Source organism: Megalobrama amblycephala, linkage group LG10, assembly GCF_018812025.1.
Source record: "Megalobrama amblycephala isolate DHTTF-2021 linkage group LG10, ASM1881202v1, whole genome shotgun sequence".
NCBI classification, from domain to species: Eukaryota; Metazoa; Chordata; class Actinopteri; order Cypriniformes; family Xenocyprididae; genus Megalobrama; species Megalobrama amblycephala.
Genome location: NC_063053.1, coordinates 14,322,240 through 14,341,319, shown reverse-complemented (window position 1 = coordinate 14,341,319; position 19,080 = coordinate 14,322,240). Strand labels below are relative to the sequence as shown.

The following is a 19,080-nucleotide window of genomic DNA, read 5'->3' as shown; positions in this document are numbered from 1 at the left end:
ATACACTATAGTTAGTACATTTTCATGTCCAAATCAAATGTATTTAATACATTAGATAAAACATTTAACACACAGTTTTTAAATATAGAAATCATATTAGTTCGTTTTATTTCATTTTTAATTCACACATGAATGATGAACATTATACTTACTCTTTTTGTATGCCATTTGTGTATAAAGTACAATGCATAAATACTTTAGTTTTAAACAATTTTATTTGATAGTGTTCAAGTTAAACAGGATGATTATGATTTAGATTTAAATAAAACAATGAGATTTAAATATTACAAATGTCATTTAGTAATGTCAATTAGGCTGCAGTACAGTTTTATAATATTTAATCATACATAGAGAACAGTGCCCATAAAATTTGTATGTGTTATGAGCTATTTTCAGTTTATAAGGCAGCTTAATATTTTTATTAGTCATGTTTAACATATCAGTGAATATACAGGTGGTTTTTTTTTTTTTTTTTTTTTTTGGACATTTAAGTAATGTATTGAAATAAGTACAAAGTAAGGCTGTTTTCACAATATAATTTCATAATACAAAAAAGAGAACACCATAGTAGTACTAGTTAGTTTATCAAACTATCTTGAAAAAACATACAGCTCATATTTAAGATAGCTACTACATAAAGTAAATTTTCAGTGTTCCGTAGAGCCATATCTCAATATCTCTATTTTTCAACAGAAGAAAACTGCATTAAAGGCACTTGTTAACACATGGGTGTCACATAAAACATACTGTATGGCTCTTAATTGTTTTTCTTATTGCAGTATCACTGCAAAATGATGGATCACTCTTTTGTCTCCTTGTAATTCCCAAGTGAACTGCAGATATAGCAGATGACAAATAGTGATAATACATTATGTGTAATATGACTACATATTACACCTAATATGTCTAATATGACTACATTCAATTGCGTTAATTCTTGAAAAATGCTAAAAAGATACCCACTCCTGAACCCAACACTGCTACAAATGTAATTTTAAATAACTTACTAATGTTGTGTAAAAAAGAAGCTAACAATTTATTAAATTTAAGAGAGGCAATTATGACATGCAAAACCATTGTTTGTGTTAGTAATATTTAAAACAAAAAACCAAAGCCAAAATCAAAAGTAGCCCGAAGAATACATCTTAACTGATGTGGTGGGTATAAATTAACTTTTAAAGATTAATATGCGGCAGTGAAAATATACTGACACATCAATGACACAATCCTAAAATGTGTCTAAATAAAAGCCATCTTGTTCAAGTGAATTGTATGCATAAAAACTTTCAATATCACACAAACTTTAGGAAAACACAACTGTCTGCAATTGCAATCTCACAATTTGACCTTGTTCTTTAATAGTCATGTGGCACGAAACAAAACCTTTACTGTAACCCTACAGTTGCATGTCAGAGTTGGGTAGCATCTACCCACAGAGAATAAAAAGAACAAAGTCTCAGGTACTACATTCGTCATTCATTTTAAGGAACAAATTAAGAATACAACTCGAGTCCTCTGTGTATGTGGCTCTGTCTTAAAAATTAAATTAAATTAACAATCCCCCACTCTTGGCAAAGAAAAAAGTTAATTATCTATGCAAAATCAGAAGAGTACACCATTTGCAAAGAGTGTGTAAATGTTGAGGTTTAGCACGCAATAAATAACAGAAAAAAGGAACTATCATAGGTGACAAGGCCAAACATGACCAGTTTAAAATACTCTGTTAAGCCTTGAGAGCTGGACATTATACAGCACATACTGTGTTACCTTTTCAGATGCCCTGTGTACGGTATTTTCTTAAAATTGTTTGATGAAACCATTGACAACTTAATGCTAATGTTGACATCACAAATGGATCAATTAACTCCCTTGCATGCTTACACACACTAAAAACTCAAATAAATAAAATTAGTAACACATATACAGTCAAACCAAAATTATTCAGACATTTTTGATAGATTTTTACTAGTGGGTTCAGGACACTATAGTTCATTTATGTAAGTGAGGATAGCAAAATAAAGTAAACTGTGACATATTATACCCAAAAATTCTTTATACCAGTAAAATTCATAAAAATGTGGAAACAAAAACTATTCAGACACTTTGACCTGACCATGTTTTACTTCAATGTTATATGACATACTTAAGATGATTTTTTTCTGACACAGTTTAACTGTCATATTTTATTACCATTTTTTTAAACTACAGTGAATAAACTGTATTAATGAATAAAATGTTCAAGGTGTCTGAATACATTTTGGTTTGACTGTATCACCCATTCAGCATTAAAAAGACTGCACAAAAAAACATTCAACAAATCTTTTTAACATCTTTTTGTGATCGATTTGCAAGTCAGGGATCTATAGGCCTCATTATTGTTTCTAAAAACAAATGCAATAAAAACATTTAGGTTTACTTTAGAGTTTAAGGCATAATAAAAATGCATAGACGTTTTTCAGGCTGTTTCTGGTTTATACATGATTTATGAGATCAAAGACTATGTCTGGTCATGTGCAACTACATATGCAGGCAATCTTCAACATCTGTGTATAACCTATTCATTAAAAAAAAAGGTTTAAAAAAAAAAAATTGTATGTTGTATAAATTCACTAAATCAAAAAAAAAAAAAAAAAAAAGTGAAAATGTATCTCTTAAATTAATATATATCAGGCATACAAGTGCATGTATGCAAATGTATTCAGGATATAATAAAAGAATGACCTAAAATAACCCATACTCTATGTGCAACATTGGGTTTGGATTAAAAAATTGTCAAAGCACCTAGTTTATGTATCATTCAGTCATCGTTTACTAATATTCTGTTTAATAAATGATATACTGTATGTCTTTTTATTAGTTTTTGTGTCATTTGGATTGGCACCAATGTCTTGCCATAAAACCACACATGCAGATGTTACATTAATTGCATTTAGTTCCTTCACTGACAGCTTTTGATGCACCGTTGAAGCATCTACACATTGATGGCATGTGCATGCTTCTTGCATAAGGGCTTGTCCTTCTTGGAGTAAAACGGTTGTCCTTCCAGGTTCACATGGCACACCTGAATGTCGAGACAGAAACGTGTCATAATTCCTTCATATTTAAAAGCCATATGGGTGCTATATCACTGATTTTGAACCTACCGCACAAACAAAGCAGGTATCATGCCATGTGTGGCCAAGAGCTTCAATAAATTTGTCTCCTGCCTCAACTGGAAAGTCACATCCATGGCACTTTGTGCTGAAGAGTGCAATATAATCTGGTGACAGAAACAAGTAGTGAAAAATATTGTAGTCTGGGCTGTAAAATTGCATACACCAAATGTATGTTAGACATAGCCAGTGGCTTTCATACCTTTCTCACAATACGGCTCACCATCCTCCATATGAAAGAGGCTGTTTCCAAAGGGCTTTCCACAAGCCGCACACACAAAGCAAGTGGTGTGCCAGGTCTGCCGCAGTGCATGCATCACTTCCTATTGAGCAGATGTTGAGTAGATTAACTGGCAGTTTCTGTGAAGTGTGTTTACATTAATGTCTGTGCATGTGTGTGCAATGTTAATAGGTTTTTGACGTACTCCCATGATCTTGGTGTTGCAGCGGGCACAGGTAGGTGCAAAGAACTCTCCGTAGCAGTTCTCACAGTAAACATTATTCTGCTCCTCCACAAAGCTGACATCAGCCAGAGACGTGTGGCAATAATGGCAGTTGAACTCCTCTGGATGCCAGGAACGACCCAATGCCACCAGGAATGGTCCCCTGAGGAGTCAAAAACACTGTGGGATCAGGGCTCATGAAAAATGTCCTTGGATATTCATGAACGTTGTCATTTTTAATTTTTATAAGTCCTGAACATCTCAAATTAAATACACTACTGTTCAAAAGGTAATATTTTAAACATATTTTTGAAAGAAGTCTCTTTTGCTCACCAAGGCTGCAATTATTTGAATAAAAATACCGTTAAACAGTCATGTTATGAAGTCTTATTACAATTTAATAAGATATTAATATCAATTTAATAACTGTTTTCTTTTTCAGTATATTTTAAAAAGTAATTTATTCTTGTGAAGACAAAGCTGACTTTTCAGCATCATTACTCCAGTCTTCAGTGTCACATGATCCTTGAGAAATCATTCTATGCTGATTTGATGCCCAAGAATAATTTCTTATTATCAATGTTGAAAACAGTTGTGCTGCTTAATATTTTTGTGTAAGAGCAGCATTTATTTGAAAAAAATGTAAACAGTGTAAAAATTCACTTTTGATTTAATGCATCCTTGCTCAAGTATTAATTTCTTTACAAAAAAATCTTACTGACCCCAAATGTTTGAACGGTGGTGTATATATTGTGTTTAATAGCATTCTGTGATGAAAAATTATGTTTTAAAATGTTTTTTTTGGAATAAAACAAAGGGCAAAAAAGTGTCACCACAACTGAGAAAGTAGAAAAACTAATATAAACATTTTAAATATGGAAATGTTAAATAAGGAAATGCTTATTTCTCCTTTGTTTAGGTTATCATAATTGTATTTATTTAATAATTAATATTTTTATAATGGATTTTATATTGAACGCCTGGGTTTGTGATAAAAGATGTATATATAAACAACACAAAATAAAATGCATTTAAAAATAAGTAAAATAAAGGAGTGGTAATAAAAATCCAGGACAATGTTAATATGACCTTCATATAACTAAAATAAAAATTAAACTCCATGCCTGAAGTTGAATAAAAACACCTATATATTACAAAGGGTCTTGTAATGAATATTGCACAAGTGTAATCATACCTGATGATGTTGTTGCAGGATCCACACAGAGGTGTTCTGTTGCTGGCTGCAAACCGCTCTGCCCTTTGAGCAACTCCACGAGCCACAGGTGGGAAGGGAGCGGGGCTGAACGGAGCAGGGGAAGGGTTGAATGCAGGGCTGGGTGCAACAGGAGCAGGGACTGGGTTGGGGATGTAGGCTGGTGGTGGTGGTGCCGCCTGAGGAAGAGGCTGCACTTTGATATGTGTGGTGGTGGTGGGTTTGCTAGGGTCAAATTTATGGGCAAAGTTCTCATCAGTAACCCAAGGAGGCCTGTTGGAAGACGCTGGAGCTGCGACAGGAGCAGGTGGAGGTGGAGCAGGTTTGTAAACCATTGGAGGAGCTGGTGCTAAAAAATGCCCATGAATTAGTATTGCATTCATACTGCAGAGTCAATCAAAGATGGACACACACATACACTGAATTATACATAATCACATATGTGTAATGGCTACCTGGGCCGGCTGGATAGGCTGTGGGCATAATGGTGGCAGTGCTGACCACTTTAGGTGGAGGTGGACCTACAGGGATCTGGATGGAGCTGTGCTGCATGGGTGGCGGCTGCTGCATGGGTGGTTGCTGATGCATGGGTGGTTGCTGATGCATAGGTTGAGGCTGGGCATAAGGACTACAGAGGGACAAACCAGAAACTCAACATTTCAGTTCAAATGAGAAGTTACTCAGCTTTTCTGCTTTTCTTAAACAATTTAAAACATTCACATTAAACTTTCATCCAAAGCCACTTGCATTGCATTCCAGACATTTTGCATTCTCTGGCAATCGAACCCAGGACCATGACAATACTAGCATCATGCTCAACTAGACACATTATATTTAAATGACATAATTATTATAAATAAAATATATATTATAGTATTTATATTTTGTGAAAAGCAACTACACATTTACAACCCTTAACCTAACCTATTTTTTTTTCTCATTGAGATTAATTATTTGCACAATCATTCATATGAACATACTGTATAGTTATTTTGCAAATTGTAACTGTATTTTTGACTAATTTTCACGTAAAGATGTTTTAACCACACTACTGCTCAAAGGTTTGGGGTCAGTAAGATTTTTTTTTAATAGAAATTAATATTTTAATTCTGAAAGGACACATTAAATTGATCAAAAATGACAATGACTTTTACAAACATTATAAAAAATTCCTATTTCAAAGCTTGCCTAATTTTCTCTAAATCATAAAAATATTAGTGTCCAGGACTCTATGAAACCGGAGACATATTAGAATGATTTCTGAAGGATCATATCTGACTAAAGACTGGATTAATAGCTGTTGAGAATTCAGCTTTGCCATCACAACAATAAATGACATTTTAAAACATATTAAAATATAAATAAATTATTATTATTATTATTTTTACTATATTTTTGATCAGATAAATGCAGCTTTGGGAAGCATAATAATAATAATAATAATAATAATAAAAACTTACCAAACCCAAACTTTTGAACAATAATGTATATGCCTACCATTATAAAAGACGCCATCTCTGGAAATTTAAAAAACATTACCAAAAATGACATAAGGTATTTTGGACTAATTTACCACAACACATTACCCAGTAAGTTGTCATAAGCTCTTTCTAAGGTTGTCTATTTGTACAGTAGCCTATATATATATATATATTAGCTGTTTTAAAAATCTATAGTGACCTAAAAATATCTACAAACGGAAAAATAGTATAGCCTTCAGCAACTTTATTTGCCCACAGCCTTAAATAAATTTGGATGCACATTCAGTTCTTGAAGTCTTTACTTCTAATATTACCCAAGGATGTCTGACCACATAATCCATCACATACACATTTGCGAGTGTCTTACCTTATTATGTTACATCCCTTCATTACAATTTAATGCAAAAGTTAGTTATTTGAACAGAGCAGTGACAAGAAAGAGCGACAGAGAAAGCACCTAAAGCAGGGTTAGAAGAGAGAGCCTCCATTGTTTAGAGGAAAATGACCAGGTTTCACAAGTCCTTTCCACTCATATACATAAAGATACATATTCAAAAATGGTTATAACATTAAAGGTTAAAGAAAAATACCCCAAGCATAAGTATCATCCTTTGAGTCAGTTGGGTAATAAAAACAGTAAGGGAGAAAAGATGTGTTATTGCACATGTGACAGGCCACACGGACACTGAGAGGGAGAAAGAACGCTTGCTGATTGAATGCAGAGCTGGTCCACAGCAGTACCTGGAGATGGAGGTTTTGTACTGAGAAGTGTAACCCATAGATGTCTGCAAGTTGAAGCTATAGTGTAACAAAGACAAAAATGGTGGACAGTCAAACTGATCATGCCTAGATTAAACCTGAGAGAGGCCATATGCACTCATATCTGTACGACTGCCTAAGTGTTTCAAATATTGCATGTTTTTGTGTCTATATGAAAAACAGGATCAGACACTTTGGTTTTCCAAATCAAATGCATATGGAAGTTAAATGAATATGCAATAACCCTTTAAATAACTACTCAGATGTTTATTCTGTTCTTGTTTTGTCTGAATAAAACAGTAGTACACTGAGTACAGTATACAGTATGAGTGGATATGGTAAAAAAAACAGACCATGAACAAATCATCTAGATGCAGACACACTCAAAACAGAAAATGAAGGTGCATCCAAAGCAAAGACCCAACAACTACTATATTTCAGTAACTAAAATAAGGCCCAATTTAACACAACATATATTCAGGACTGAGTCTGACAGAGAGGACCTAAACATTAATAGTCTTTAATGTTAATCCTAATATTTAATATAAGAAATCAATTGTGCTGAAAGGGGTTCTACTGTATAAAATTAAATTGGAGAGGGTACATGGTGAAATTGGAGATCTGAGACTTGACTGAGACATAGAAACTTATGAACATGCATGTTTGAGGCTCACATTACAGCATCAGGTGTAGTAGTACAAATGCAGCACTCTTTAAAAGAAAAATCTCTAGTTTCATAAATGCCTGGGTCTTACTGTTATTGTTGTTCATCATTCATTAAGTAACACAAGAAGAGGGTACATAGAAGTGCTACAGTGATTTTAAACTTAAAAAAGTACTTCATGGAAGTCTAGGAAAGGTTTTTATTTGGGTCAAGTACTGGTGTTGAACAATACGGTGATAAAGAGATGCCACTCATAAAATCAGAAGCTCAAAACAAATAGCCAACATGGCACTGTAAACATGGATTAATTCAAATGTGTGTTTCTAGCTTCCTTATGGGGAAGAGTATTAGTAGTAATAAGCAGTAGCAAAGGAAGCAGCTGCAACAAAAAATTGAGTTAAGACAAAGAAGATCATTATAGAGGATTAAAGTTATTGATTATAACATTAATAGGACTGGAGGATTGGCTCTGCTTTGAGTCTCTAGGTTCAATGGACTTTGTCCAACAATCTTTCAAATGTTAGGCTAAAATCTAATAGCAATAATATCTATCACATGTCTCCACTAATAAAAGTTAATTAACATTGGAATAACTTGCTATTGCTATGTATGCGCTACACGCAGTCAAACAGATGACCTGCAAGTGACCTGTAATCTAGAAAAAAGCAAAACAAATGAACGTAAACATAAAAAATACATACACTACAAATGTTTGAGGTCGGTATAGAAATTTAGATGATTTTGAAATATCAAGGCTGCATTTATTTGATCGAAAACCAAGAAATATTATTACAATTTTTCAGAGAAAAAAACTTTTTTTTTTTTCTATTTTAAATTTAAAAAAATAATTTATTCCTGTGATGGCAAAGCTGAATTTTCAGCAGCCATTACTCCAGTCAGTGTCACATGATCCTTCAGTAATCATTCTAAAGGTCAATCAAGAAACATTTCTTATTATTATCAATGTTGAAAACAGCTGTGCTGCCAAACATTTTTGTGGAAACAGTGGTACTTTTCTTCAGGATACTTTGCTTAATAGAATTTGAAATAGAAATCTGTTTAACATGTTAAAAGTCTTTACTGCCACTTTTGGACAATTTAATGCATCCTTGCTGAATAAAATTCTTTCTTTCTTTCTTTCCTTCTAAAAAAAACCCCCAAAAATCATACTGACCCCAAACTTTTGAATGGTACGCATTACATGTATACATACCAATGGGAATTCAATAAACAAAGTAACATTAAAGCAAGAAAAAATGCAACGCATGCAACTTTACCTGCTTACAGTGGTTTGCTCAGGAATCTGCTCCGCATCAGGCTCAGGTGCCTGATTGACTATCTGCGGCTCCGAAAGGAGCTCATTGGGCGAAGCAGCGATAATAGGTGCACATACAGATGCAATGCTGGTGGAAACTGGAGCATGCTCAGCAGGAGTACTAGATACAAGGTTAGGTTGCAGTGATGTCAGAAACTGATGTCAGGCTGAAGCCATAAATACAGACAGCAGCCATGGTTCAGGCCGTGTATGTATATATGCCTTAATTTGAAAGTTACATTTTGTCATAAGCAGCTGCTTCATTCTCATGCACAAAACATGTCTGATCACAATGCAAGGATGTCCATCATGGGGAGAAGGAAATGTTAATTGCTTTCTTCACATTAGACTACTCTTATCTATTGTGTCATTGAAGGATGTCTCGGCAGCAGAGACAACTGTAAGTGCTATTCTAGGATGAATTAAATTAATCCAGACATTAGGACTACAATCAATTACGTGCTCGATCAGGGGCAATGAACTGTAGATGGGAGGACCTCACCATTTTAAAGTGACGCAGAGTAAAGAGGTTATGTAAACCCTCTTAGTCTGTCCATAAACACAATTCAGTGGTTAGAGAGCAGTAGATTAGTGATAAATGATACTCCCCTGTGATCCAAGCAAAGAAAAGTGCATTATTCACAAATAGACATTTATTTAATCATTTGGCATCCCCTATACATAATCAAACACAATTAAATGAAGAAAGTATATTGGTGTTGGAGCCGCCCAGGCAGGAAAGAGAAGATAAGAGACAGGCACCTAGCAGCAGCAGGCCTGGTGGTGGACCGATGACTGACCCCCTTCACACACTCCGCAACCATCCTTTCTGACCATCTCTCTCTCTCTCTTACTGACTCAGTTAATGTTGAAACTGCCCACAGGGAGGGGCGAGGGAAAAGATGAAATAAAGAGAGCATTTAAAGCTGAAGTGTGTTTTAATTGAATTTATTCCATCTTTATATGTACCTACAAGCAAACCATTCCTGATGATTGACACTACATTTACTTGAGCATCCCGACCAGACAAAGCAGCAAAACTGGCTTAACCAACACAATCTCATGAGAAAACATAACTGTTTTTTGATGTAGTGATTCTGTATGAACTCGTGCGATGTGATTTGTACAAAAATGTACAATTTTTAAATAAAAACTCAAGCCACCCCTAAAACTAACAAGTTTAGGAGCATAAGCAGATCATATGAAAATGTATTAATTAGCCACATAAAATAGTTATGAAATGCTATGAGAGTGTGTTAGCTTAACCAGCGGTGTGAGTTTGGCGTGGGACTGTTCTGGAAAGCCATTTAAAAGCAATTGTTATGTTTACAATTCTAACTCGTGAATTTAATGGCTCAGAAATTACATACTTCAGCTTTAATGTCATTCTGTGGATTATACTGAGTTATGGTGATGGAACAGAGAGAAAGGTCTGTAAATGTTGGTTGCAGACATTTATGAAGCCTTCATGAAGATTTAAACACTTTCTGTGGTGAACTTGTGTGTGTATTGAAGTGTACAATTTGAGAAGCATGTATGTGTGTGAATTGGAGGGGCTTTGGGGAAGGTGTGTTGTGACAGAAAGCAAACACAGATTAGCAATTATAGCAAGCTGTGAGAAATGATTTAAAAATGTGAAGTGTATAAACAAAAAAGTATAACTTTGGAAATTGTGATTACATTACTCTTTAGTCTCTCTCTCTCTCTCTCTCTCTCTCTCTCTCTCTCTCTCTCTCTCACACACACACACACATACACACACAAACATTATACAGGGCATAATGTCCTAACACTGTATTCCTCAACTGGCTATGCTGTCAAACTGTGACACTTTTTAGTTATATTAGCAAAATCTTGAATCTCAGCACAGATTCAGAGAACAATGAAATACAGTTCACAGAAGCAGACAATGCCTTCAGAATGAAGGGTTGTAATTGAAACATGTACTATTCTACTTGCAAACGTGTAACTTGCTAATTCATGGAACAGGACCAGAGAGCAAAGAGAGTCAAGACAGGCAGAGGGTAATTCAGACAAGATACTGCAGTGCCACCTGCTGGCATTATACGCTTGACACATAGGGAAAGTGTGTTTTCACCCTAAGAGCAGGTTAGTGCAACACAGTCTCATGAGAAGCAGCCTAACATGTAGACTATCACTGTTCCTTTCTTCACATTCACGCATGCAAAAAAGCATGAACAAAATTGCCATAGTAGAGGGTTGCGAAGATAGACTGAATGATTACTGAATGAAATATGATGTTCATGCAATAATAACATCCACACACTGGAGGAACTATAATGCTTTGAATGTTGGATATGTTACATTTTTCTAACCCATGCAGTATTAAGTATTTGTTTCCAATTATATAACTGTTTTGAGGAAAATATTAAGTTTGATTAACTCAAAATACAGAAAAGAGACATACAACTGAGAATTGAGTTATTGAAAAGAATTATCTTGGGTTTTTGAAAGCTTTAAATAAATGCCCATTTAGCTGCATTTATCTATTTACAATCGTTCGTGACAGGAAACAACCATTATGAGGTTAATAACACCAAACCAATCCTTCAATATATAAGACGATCCAGAGGAGGCTTTCTGACAAGATTATAGAATGTCTCTAAATGAATAAATGAGTTAATACTAATTAAGTAAAGCACACTGAATAATTGCAACACACAACATAAAAGGATAAAGACTAGTAAAGACAGCAGAACAACAACAAACATACAATTCAAGATTCATACAGAGCTGCATGGATCATATATGGCACTACAGACAAGATTAGCATGACAGAAAAGAGAAATTTGTCATAAAACACCAAAATCATTGTTTCATGACAAATTGGAAATAATGGTGGCACTCTGCTGACTTGACATTTCAAAACATTTCATTTCATTTAAAGTTGCAGTCTGTAAGTTTTGCCTCTTTGTCGCCATCTCTGTTTGGAACCTGCAATTGCAGTTATTTGCGGAATTATCATCTTTATGTGGGTTGTGCGTCGGCACGGCTCCTCACTGCACCGGTGTGGATACTGTACTTCAGAATCACAGATTGTAGTCTTGAAGTATGACCAAAGTAAGAATTTTCACCGGAAAATGTTATCTGAACAAGTAAGTAACATGTCTGTCACTTTTGTTCTGACCAACTGAGAAAAAAAAAAAAAAGCATTACAATAAATTGCGCTACCAATGTTGATTAAATCTAACGATCACTTAGTTCGGATCACGTCAAACCGTGCAAATTATTATTATTGTTATACTTTGTTCTCAAATTGTTAATGTTAACAACATCAGCATTGCGTGACTATGTGTATTTAGTGTGTATTAGCGTTACCTGTAGATTTCGATTTCTTTACAGTCTAATATCTAACGTTAAACAGACGTGACGTAATGACGCAAAGACAAATGGCGACATGCTCAAATTTCCTGCAAAAACCCACCAGCACCACCCGAATTATAAAACATTATTACAAGCTTACCATTGTGAATTGGGCTAAGGTAAGGAGATGGTTTTGAACACTGGCTGGTTATGTACTTGCTCAAAAATTGATTTTGGATCATTTTTAACCAAAAAAGTTATGGACAGCAGCTTTAAAAACTACAATAATAAATTATTAATTTACTAATAATTAGTCTAAATTATTTAACATATTATTGATCAAATATTTTTATGTGAATGTGAAATATTTCCAATTATCATTTAAAAATCATTTTAATTATTTTGATGTTATCTTTTTATATCTAAAAGTCAATAAAAAATTTATCACACAAAAAAATCACTTTAATTATTTGAAATAAAGCTATAGTAAAAAATAAATATTAGATAAAAAAACTTAAACTTAGCCTACATCTGCATTACTCCAGATACATTTGAAAGCACCGTTTTCATTTTAAAATGTTCCCCGTCCACACTAGTGTTTAAGCATTTTCCAAAAGTTGTTCATCCACACTGAAATATCTGAAAATTCTTAAATCACGTTTATGCATTTACATAAAATTTAATAAAAGCTCATGAGAGGCACATTCATTATATCCCACCACTCAATGTTGTACCCAGGACACACTCAAAATCGTATGATCTAAAACGCAATATTCATGTTTTGCCACAGGACAGCAATTGCGAGTCTATTTTTGCAGGAACGTAATAGGAAGATTCTAAAAAGGAACATTTCTCTATAGCTCAGTGTGGATGGAAGGCCAAAACGGAGAAAAAAAGATGCATTTTCAAACAAAAACATATTAGGGGCCATTTACACGACACAGTTTTCAACTAAAAAAAGAAAACTTTTTATGCGTTTTGGTCGTTCATTTACACGACAACGACGTTTTGGGGGCCTGAAAATGCAAACTTTTGAAAATGGGTTTCAAAGTGCAAGTTTTTGAAAATGTTACTGTTATTGTCTATGTGTAAACTACAAAACACGAAATTGTGAAAATGGTGACGCATGTGTAATATTACATGCAAAGCCACTGGAAGGCAAGCCTGCAACCTTGAATGAATGTTGCGACAGGTAGGACTCATTCACGGCTTTACCAACAGCAAATGCGCCGCATTACTGTTTAACAAATAGAACAATAGATGTTGTGTAAAAACCACTGGAAGGCAAGCCTGCAACCTTTAGCCAAAAAAGCGTAATGACTAATGCTAAGGCTCCGGCTTTGGCGGTACGCAGGGAAGGAGTTTTGAACGGTGGGCACTGATGTCACTGCCATTACACAACAGGCAGAGAGGTGCCGCATGTGATTAAGTTAGCCGTTATGCTTTCTCCAATGGTAAGAGATACAGACCCTCTCATCTCCCTATAATATACAATCTCTGTTACATGTTCAGTCTATAGGCATGTAGTGTTTCATTACAGAGTGACATCGCCAACTACTGGCCTGGCATGAATAATACAGAGTTTTTAGACTTTTTCATGGATCCGTCTGAACAAGGATCATTTTGACAATGTTGTCGCCTGTATGCGAAAAACGCAAAAGAAAAACGTTTCCATTTTAGTACATCGTTGTTGTGTAAATGTACCCTCAGTGTGGACAAGGCCTTAAAAAACTTGAAAACTAGAAACGTTGCCTTGGCAACTAACTTAAATAAAATAAGTTGAAGTTGAAGTACTAAAATTACTAAATGAAAACTGAAATAAAAAAAAAAATTAAAGCTGAAAGGGGAAAAAAATTAATAAAAATGACAAAAGCACATAACAAAATGACTAAAACTCAAACTATAATTAAACCTAAAGATACAATTCAAAATATTATTAAATACCATAACAGTATAATTTTAAAATAACACTGCAATTAACAGATACTAATAAAGTGGCAAATTTGATAAGACATATTAAAGACAAAACTACTGCCAGAATGAGCAAAACAAACATACGACTTAACAAACAGCAGGAAACAGCACTGCAGTGATGTGCAATGAAATAAGCGAAAATGCTTATCTGTTTTTGTTTCAGTCAAGTTGAGGAGAGTCTGATGAAATATTGGAGACAGAAAATATGGGGAAAATGACAGCACAACATACAAAAGAGCTGACTGATGCAACATATGTCTGTGCAATCTAGCATGACATGTTCATATGTACATGAAGGCAGAGATCTGAATAAATAAGAAAAGGATGAAGAGTGGAGGAGGGGCCAGCCACCCAGAGCCACAAGCACTCCAGTGCAGTCACACAGTCTTCCCAGCATGCACTGCATGCAAGTGGGAGGCTCAGAAGTGAAGTAATCCAATGGTGAGATGATATGGGAGAAGGACATGGTTAGCAGAAACATTTTTCTTTTCTTAAAACAATCTAGCGCAAACCAGCTCACAGCAGAGATAACACCATTTCCCTATGTGACAACCAGACAGGCAGAATTACCTGGAGGAAAAGTCCTGGTTTATTGACTCTCTCTACTCACAGACATTGACTTCCATCTTGCTCAACCGCTTGAAGTTCTGATGGCTTCATGTGCCTTCGTTCATCTTCCAGACACAGAGCTCGTCCCTTCAGCCACCACTGATCTAGCTAAAGGTTATTACTCTTCCTACAGAGATAAACTTATACAGTCATACCATAAAGTCTAACTAACAGCCTCATTTTCTCAATAAAGTGACACCACTAGATTCTAAAATAGTGATCTGTCAAAGTAACACATTTTTTATTTTTCAGTCTCATCCCAGAGCATATGGAAAGCTGACAGACAGATTGACATCTTTATCAACAAAAACCCCTAGGTAGTCTAATATTTAACCACAGGCTTAAGTAAGAAATGTCTAACAAGTTTAAGAACATCAACGAAAGTATTTTCTTCAATAGGATAATAGTGTTGGTGATTCAAAGTTTGGTCTAAAGCTAAAGCTTTTGCTGTCTGTCAGGATTTAGCTTTTCAACAGATAACAGACTCCTGAAATAAAACTGACTGCATGTGCAAAGGATTTCAACATTTGCAAACCTTTTTAACAAACTTATCCTTATGTAATCACTGAAATGCTATTACATATCGAAAAGGCTTAGATTCTTAGATCTACACTGAAAAAAATAACAAATTATCTAATCCAGTGGATTTCAACCTTTTTGATTCAAAGGCTCCCCATTGTCCATCATAATATTTGAAAGCCTTCATATTGGCTGAAATATTTCCTCTGGTATTTCTGTTCTAATTATGATAACACTGCTAATTATGAAAGCACTGCTTGCTTTCAAAGCTTTGTTTTTTTTTTTTTTTACATGTTTTTAAATTTTGTGATTCCAGAAAATTCAAGGTTTTGATTCTGCATGTTCTTTAATAAAACAATAGTTGAGTGTAATAATACATTTTTACATCTCGTGTTTTTCATTTATTTTATTTTAGAGGATAGATAAGATAATTGATAGATCAATAAAACTCTCAAAAGAGAAATAAATCCCAGAAAACAGTGTTCAAACAAAAATTAGGTTAAAATTAGTAAAATAAGGACATTTTTCAAAGAACGTTAGTTAATGTAATGTTTATTTTATGCTCATTTCCCTTCTGCGGATCTCTTGAATCCATGTATGCTCTCATACCCAGATGAATCCCATTGCCAAAAAAGCCTTTCCACATGATTAGTTCATAACATTTCTTTTATTTGATGGATTTGAAAGACTTGTGCACATATGCAATGATGTTCAACAACCATCAATAATCAAACAATCCGATACAAGAGAGAGAATTTAAATCGCGGCAACATTCTCTTGAACAATTCCTATCCTATAGAGTGAACAACTAGCTTGAAACTAGTGATGAGCCAAACAACATAAATGACTTTCATCTTCATCCTTTCTGCTTTCCTCTCACATGCTTTGACTTTCCTCTTACTCCAGCACTTCAGTCTGTCTATGCCACTTGTCTAACTCTCTCTATCATAGGGCATTTTACTGAGGCACATTAAGTATTTGTGCCGACAGGCCATGGTGCCAGTTTTTCAGTTTAGCGAAACGAGGGCCTTTGGCTTCAGATTCAAACATTTCCCTGTGACATCAAGACATATATACAGGAAAAAAAAGAGGAAGGAAAGAGAGAAAAGAGAGGGTGGAAAAATGGGTTAGGGAATATGGCCTTCACTCCCCTGCCCAAGATGTGTGAAATAATTGTGGCTGCCTTAAGGTGTTGTCAAATTTACATGTACCCATTAATGTTCTGCATTCAGCCAAATGGTAGAGGTCACATTTTGCTTTTTATTGTGTCAGAAGTGTAATGGCATTGTGAAATAAATGAGAGCTAAAGATATATGAAGAATGAAGCTTGATGTAAATACTACAGACCAGGGGTATAAAGTGTTTGACTAATTGTACTTCATTACTAAAGTATTATTATTTTGAATTTGTACTTATACTCAAACTCAAACTAAAACTTAATACCTAATCACATTATACATTTTATTCTTTGGAATTTGATTTAAAGAATATCTTCACACTTCAAAATACATATCATTACTTGTAGTGTGCAAATGCAAAAATCATAATTGTAATTGCAAAAAGGATTCCCAAACACTCCAATTGCCCTTTCAATTTTATTTTTAATTACTTAATTAAAAGGTTTTTTTAAGTTTATTCTTCAATATTTAGTTTGTTGTCTTTTGGAGGTGGATTACTTTTCCTTCCTGGCTACAGTGGGAGTAACTGAGGCTGCATTATTTGTATATCCAATTTGAAAGATTGGATTTAGGTTTGCGATCTTGATACTTAAGCACAATTAAATGTGAAAACTTTCCACTCAGATATTTTGACATTTCAGTAGCCAAACTTTACCAAATACAATTTCTTTGACAAAAAGTACAATTTCTCTACTTTTTACACCCCTGACACAGACTATGAATAACACATCTAGCTGTATTAGACTGATGCATCTAATGTGTGCAGATCAAGTTCAGCACAGAGAGTGGTGTCCGATTATGAGGGTTTGGTTGGGGGGTTCTGATCATATGTCAGCTTTTCAAAAAGCCTTTCGGGTTTTAAGAGGCAGAGGGCTGGATTTCAGTACAGGTCAAATATGTGGCCATCAGATGCTGCTGCTAGATGCCTACCTTGATTTTCTCAGAGCTTCCTCATCAGGGTCTTGCACTGCAGAGGAGAAAAGACAAAGAGAGAACATGTCAGACAAATCAAAATCTCTATCAAAACAAAAAGAAAGTGACAAAAACAGGCAGGCAGACTCACTGTATTCAGTTCCAGTAATGTGGGCGAGGATGCGGAAGGACTTGGACTGCAGCTGGGCGGCTCTTTTAGTCCAATCAGAGGGACCCAGTTCATTGGTTTCACTGGGAATGACGGCCTGATACACTGGGGAAGCACTGTCTATAACATGGTCTTTAACTGGCAGATTACTGCAACCACAGAAAAAGCCGGTCTTGTGAAACACACACTTTCTTTTCAGTATGACTGGGAACATCAGCAAAAGAATTTTCATGTGTAACACATTAAATGCATTTTTTGTTTTGGTAATTTTTAAGTTAAAATTTCATAGATGCACTGGGATGCAAATTTACCTACTCTGACTAATTTACTGCCATTATCACTAATTTACGGTTAACATATGTCTGTTAACACTGATTTTTTAATATACAGATTGATAAATATGCAGCATATTACATAAATGTGCTAATAAACAGACAAGCATGAACAATGTGGCCAGAAGCTTGCTTATCACACACTATACAGTATCTCTTAGCCAGAAGAATGACAGAGCAGAGCATTCAGAAATCTGTTTGTTGACATCTAAAACTCAATCGCTGACTGATTTTCTGTTTCCACATTAGCAGACCCTCCTTCTGTAAACCTTACCATTTAAACACATTTTCACCAAAAGCAGTCAGTGTCACCTAGCTGCGAGATTAAGGGTTTCAGAGGAACATTTAAATGGTTAAGAACCAATGAAATGGAACTGAAAGCTGCAGTTTGAAAAGGAGGAATGTGATGTTATCGTTGCATTCGGCTAAATAAAAAGGCAAAATCCAACTATTTCAAAAAGTTTCTCCTCATGAATACCAGGTGCATTTCAGAAGTCAAGATGCTCCAGATCAATCAAAGAGAGGTTAGAGGAAGAGATCAGAGAGAAATGGATAATGTGGTGATCAGGCATGCAATGCGCAAGGGAGGAGACGAAAAGAGAGTGCTCATATCAAACAGATGGATCAGGCTACTTACGATAGTGAAGAGGCAGCTTCATTGCTGCCAGGCAGGGCCATTGAGATTGGACACAGGTAGAGTGGGGACAGGGTACATGATGTGCAGTGTGATGGATAGAGGAAGCAATGGATGAAAGGATGGGTCGAGAATGGAGTGAGAGAGGGAAAATTAGATAAAGCTTCTATGTTATGCATTAGAGAAGGCTTCTGACACGAGACTGAAAGCCTAATCTCTCATTTTCATTTCAAGACCATAAACATCAAAATACTGGCACCAACAAACATAAAAATATGTAGATCATATTCCAAACTGCTAAAACTCATTCCCAGTGGATATACAGGAGAAAAAAAGGACACAACTTACTAAGACAACTATTTAAATGCATACAGTTCAAAAGTTTGGGATTGGTAAGAATTT

The 19,080-nt window shown here is 35.0% G+C and overlaps 1 protein-coding gene across 1 annotated transcript in view; it reads right to left on the bottom strand.

The window, feature by feature from the left end:
- Positions 1-1,335: 1,335 nt before the first annotated feature.
- ldb3a (LIM domain binding 3a) overlaps positions 1,336-19,080 on the bottom strand; it is a 42,132-nt gene continuing 24,387 nt past the window's right edge. The window contains exons 7-17 of the mRNA XM_048206088.1: positions 17,695-17,861; positions 17,562-17,598; positions 16,415-16,507; positions 8,990-9,187; positions 7,031-7,087; positions 5,264-5,436; positions 4,791-5,157; positions 3,578-3,758; positions 3,355-3,475; positions 3,144-3,259; positions 1,336-3,061 (exon numbers count right to left, since the gene is read on the bottom strand). Coding sequence (XP_048062045.1) covers positions 2,972-3,061; positions 3,144-3,259; positions 3,355-3,475; positions 3,578-3,758; positions 4,791-5,157; positions 5,264-5,436; positions 7,031-7,087; positions 8,990-9,187; positions 16,415-16,507; positions 17,562-17,598; positions 17,695-17,861 — 1,600 coding nt within the window. The 3' untranslated portion in view covers positions 1,336-2,971. The remainder of the gene's footprint in view (positions 3,062-3,143; positions 3,260-3,354; positions 3,476-3,577; positions 3,759-4,790; positions 5,158-5,263; positions 5,437-7,030; positions 7,088-8,989; positions 9,188-16,414; positions 16,508-17,561; positions 17,599-17,694; positions 17,862-19,080) is intronic.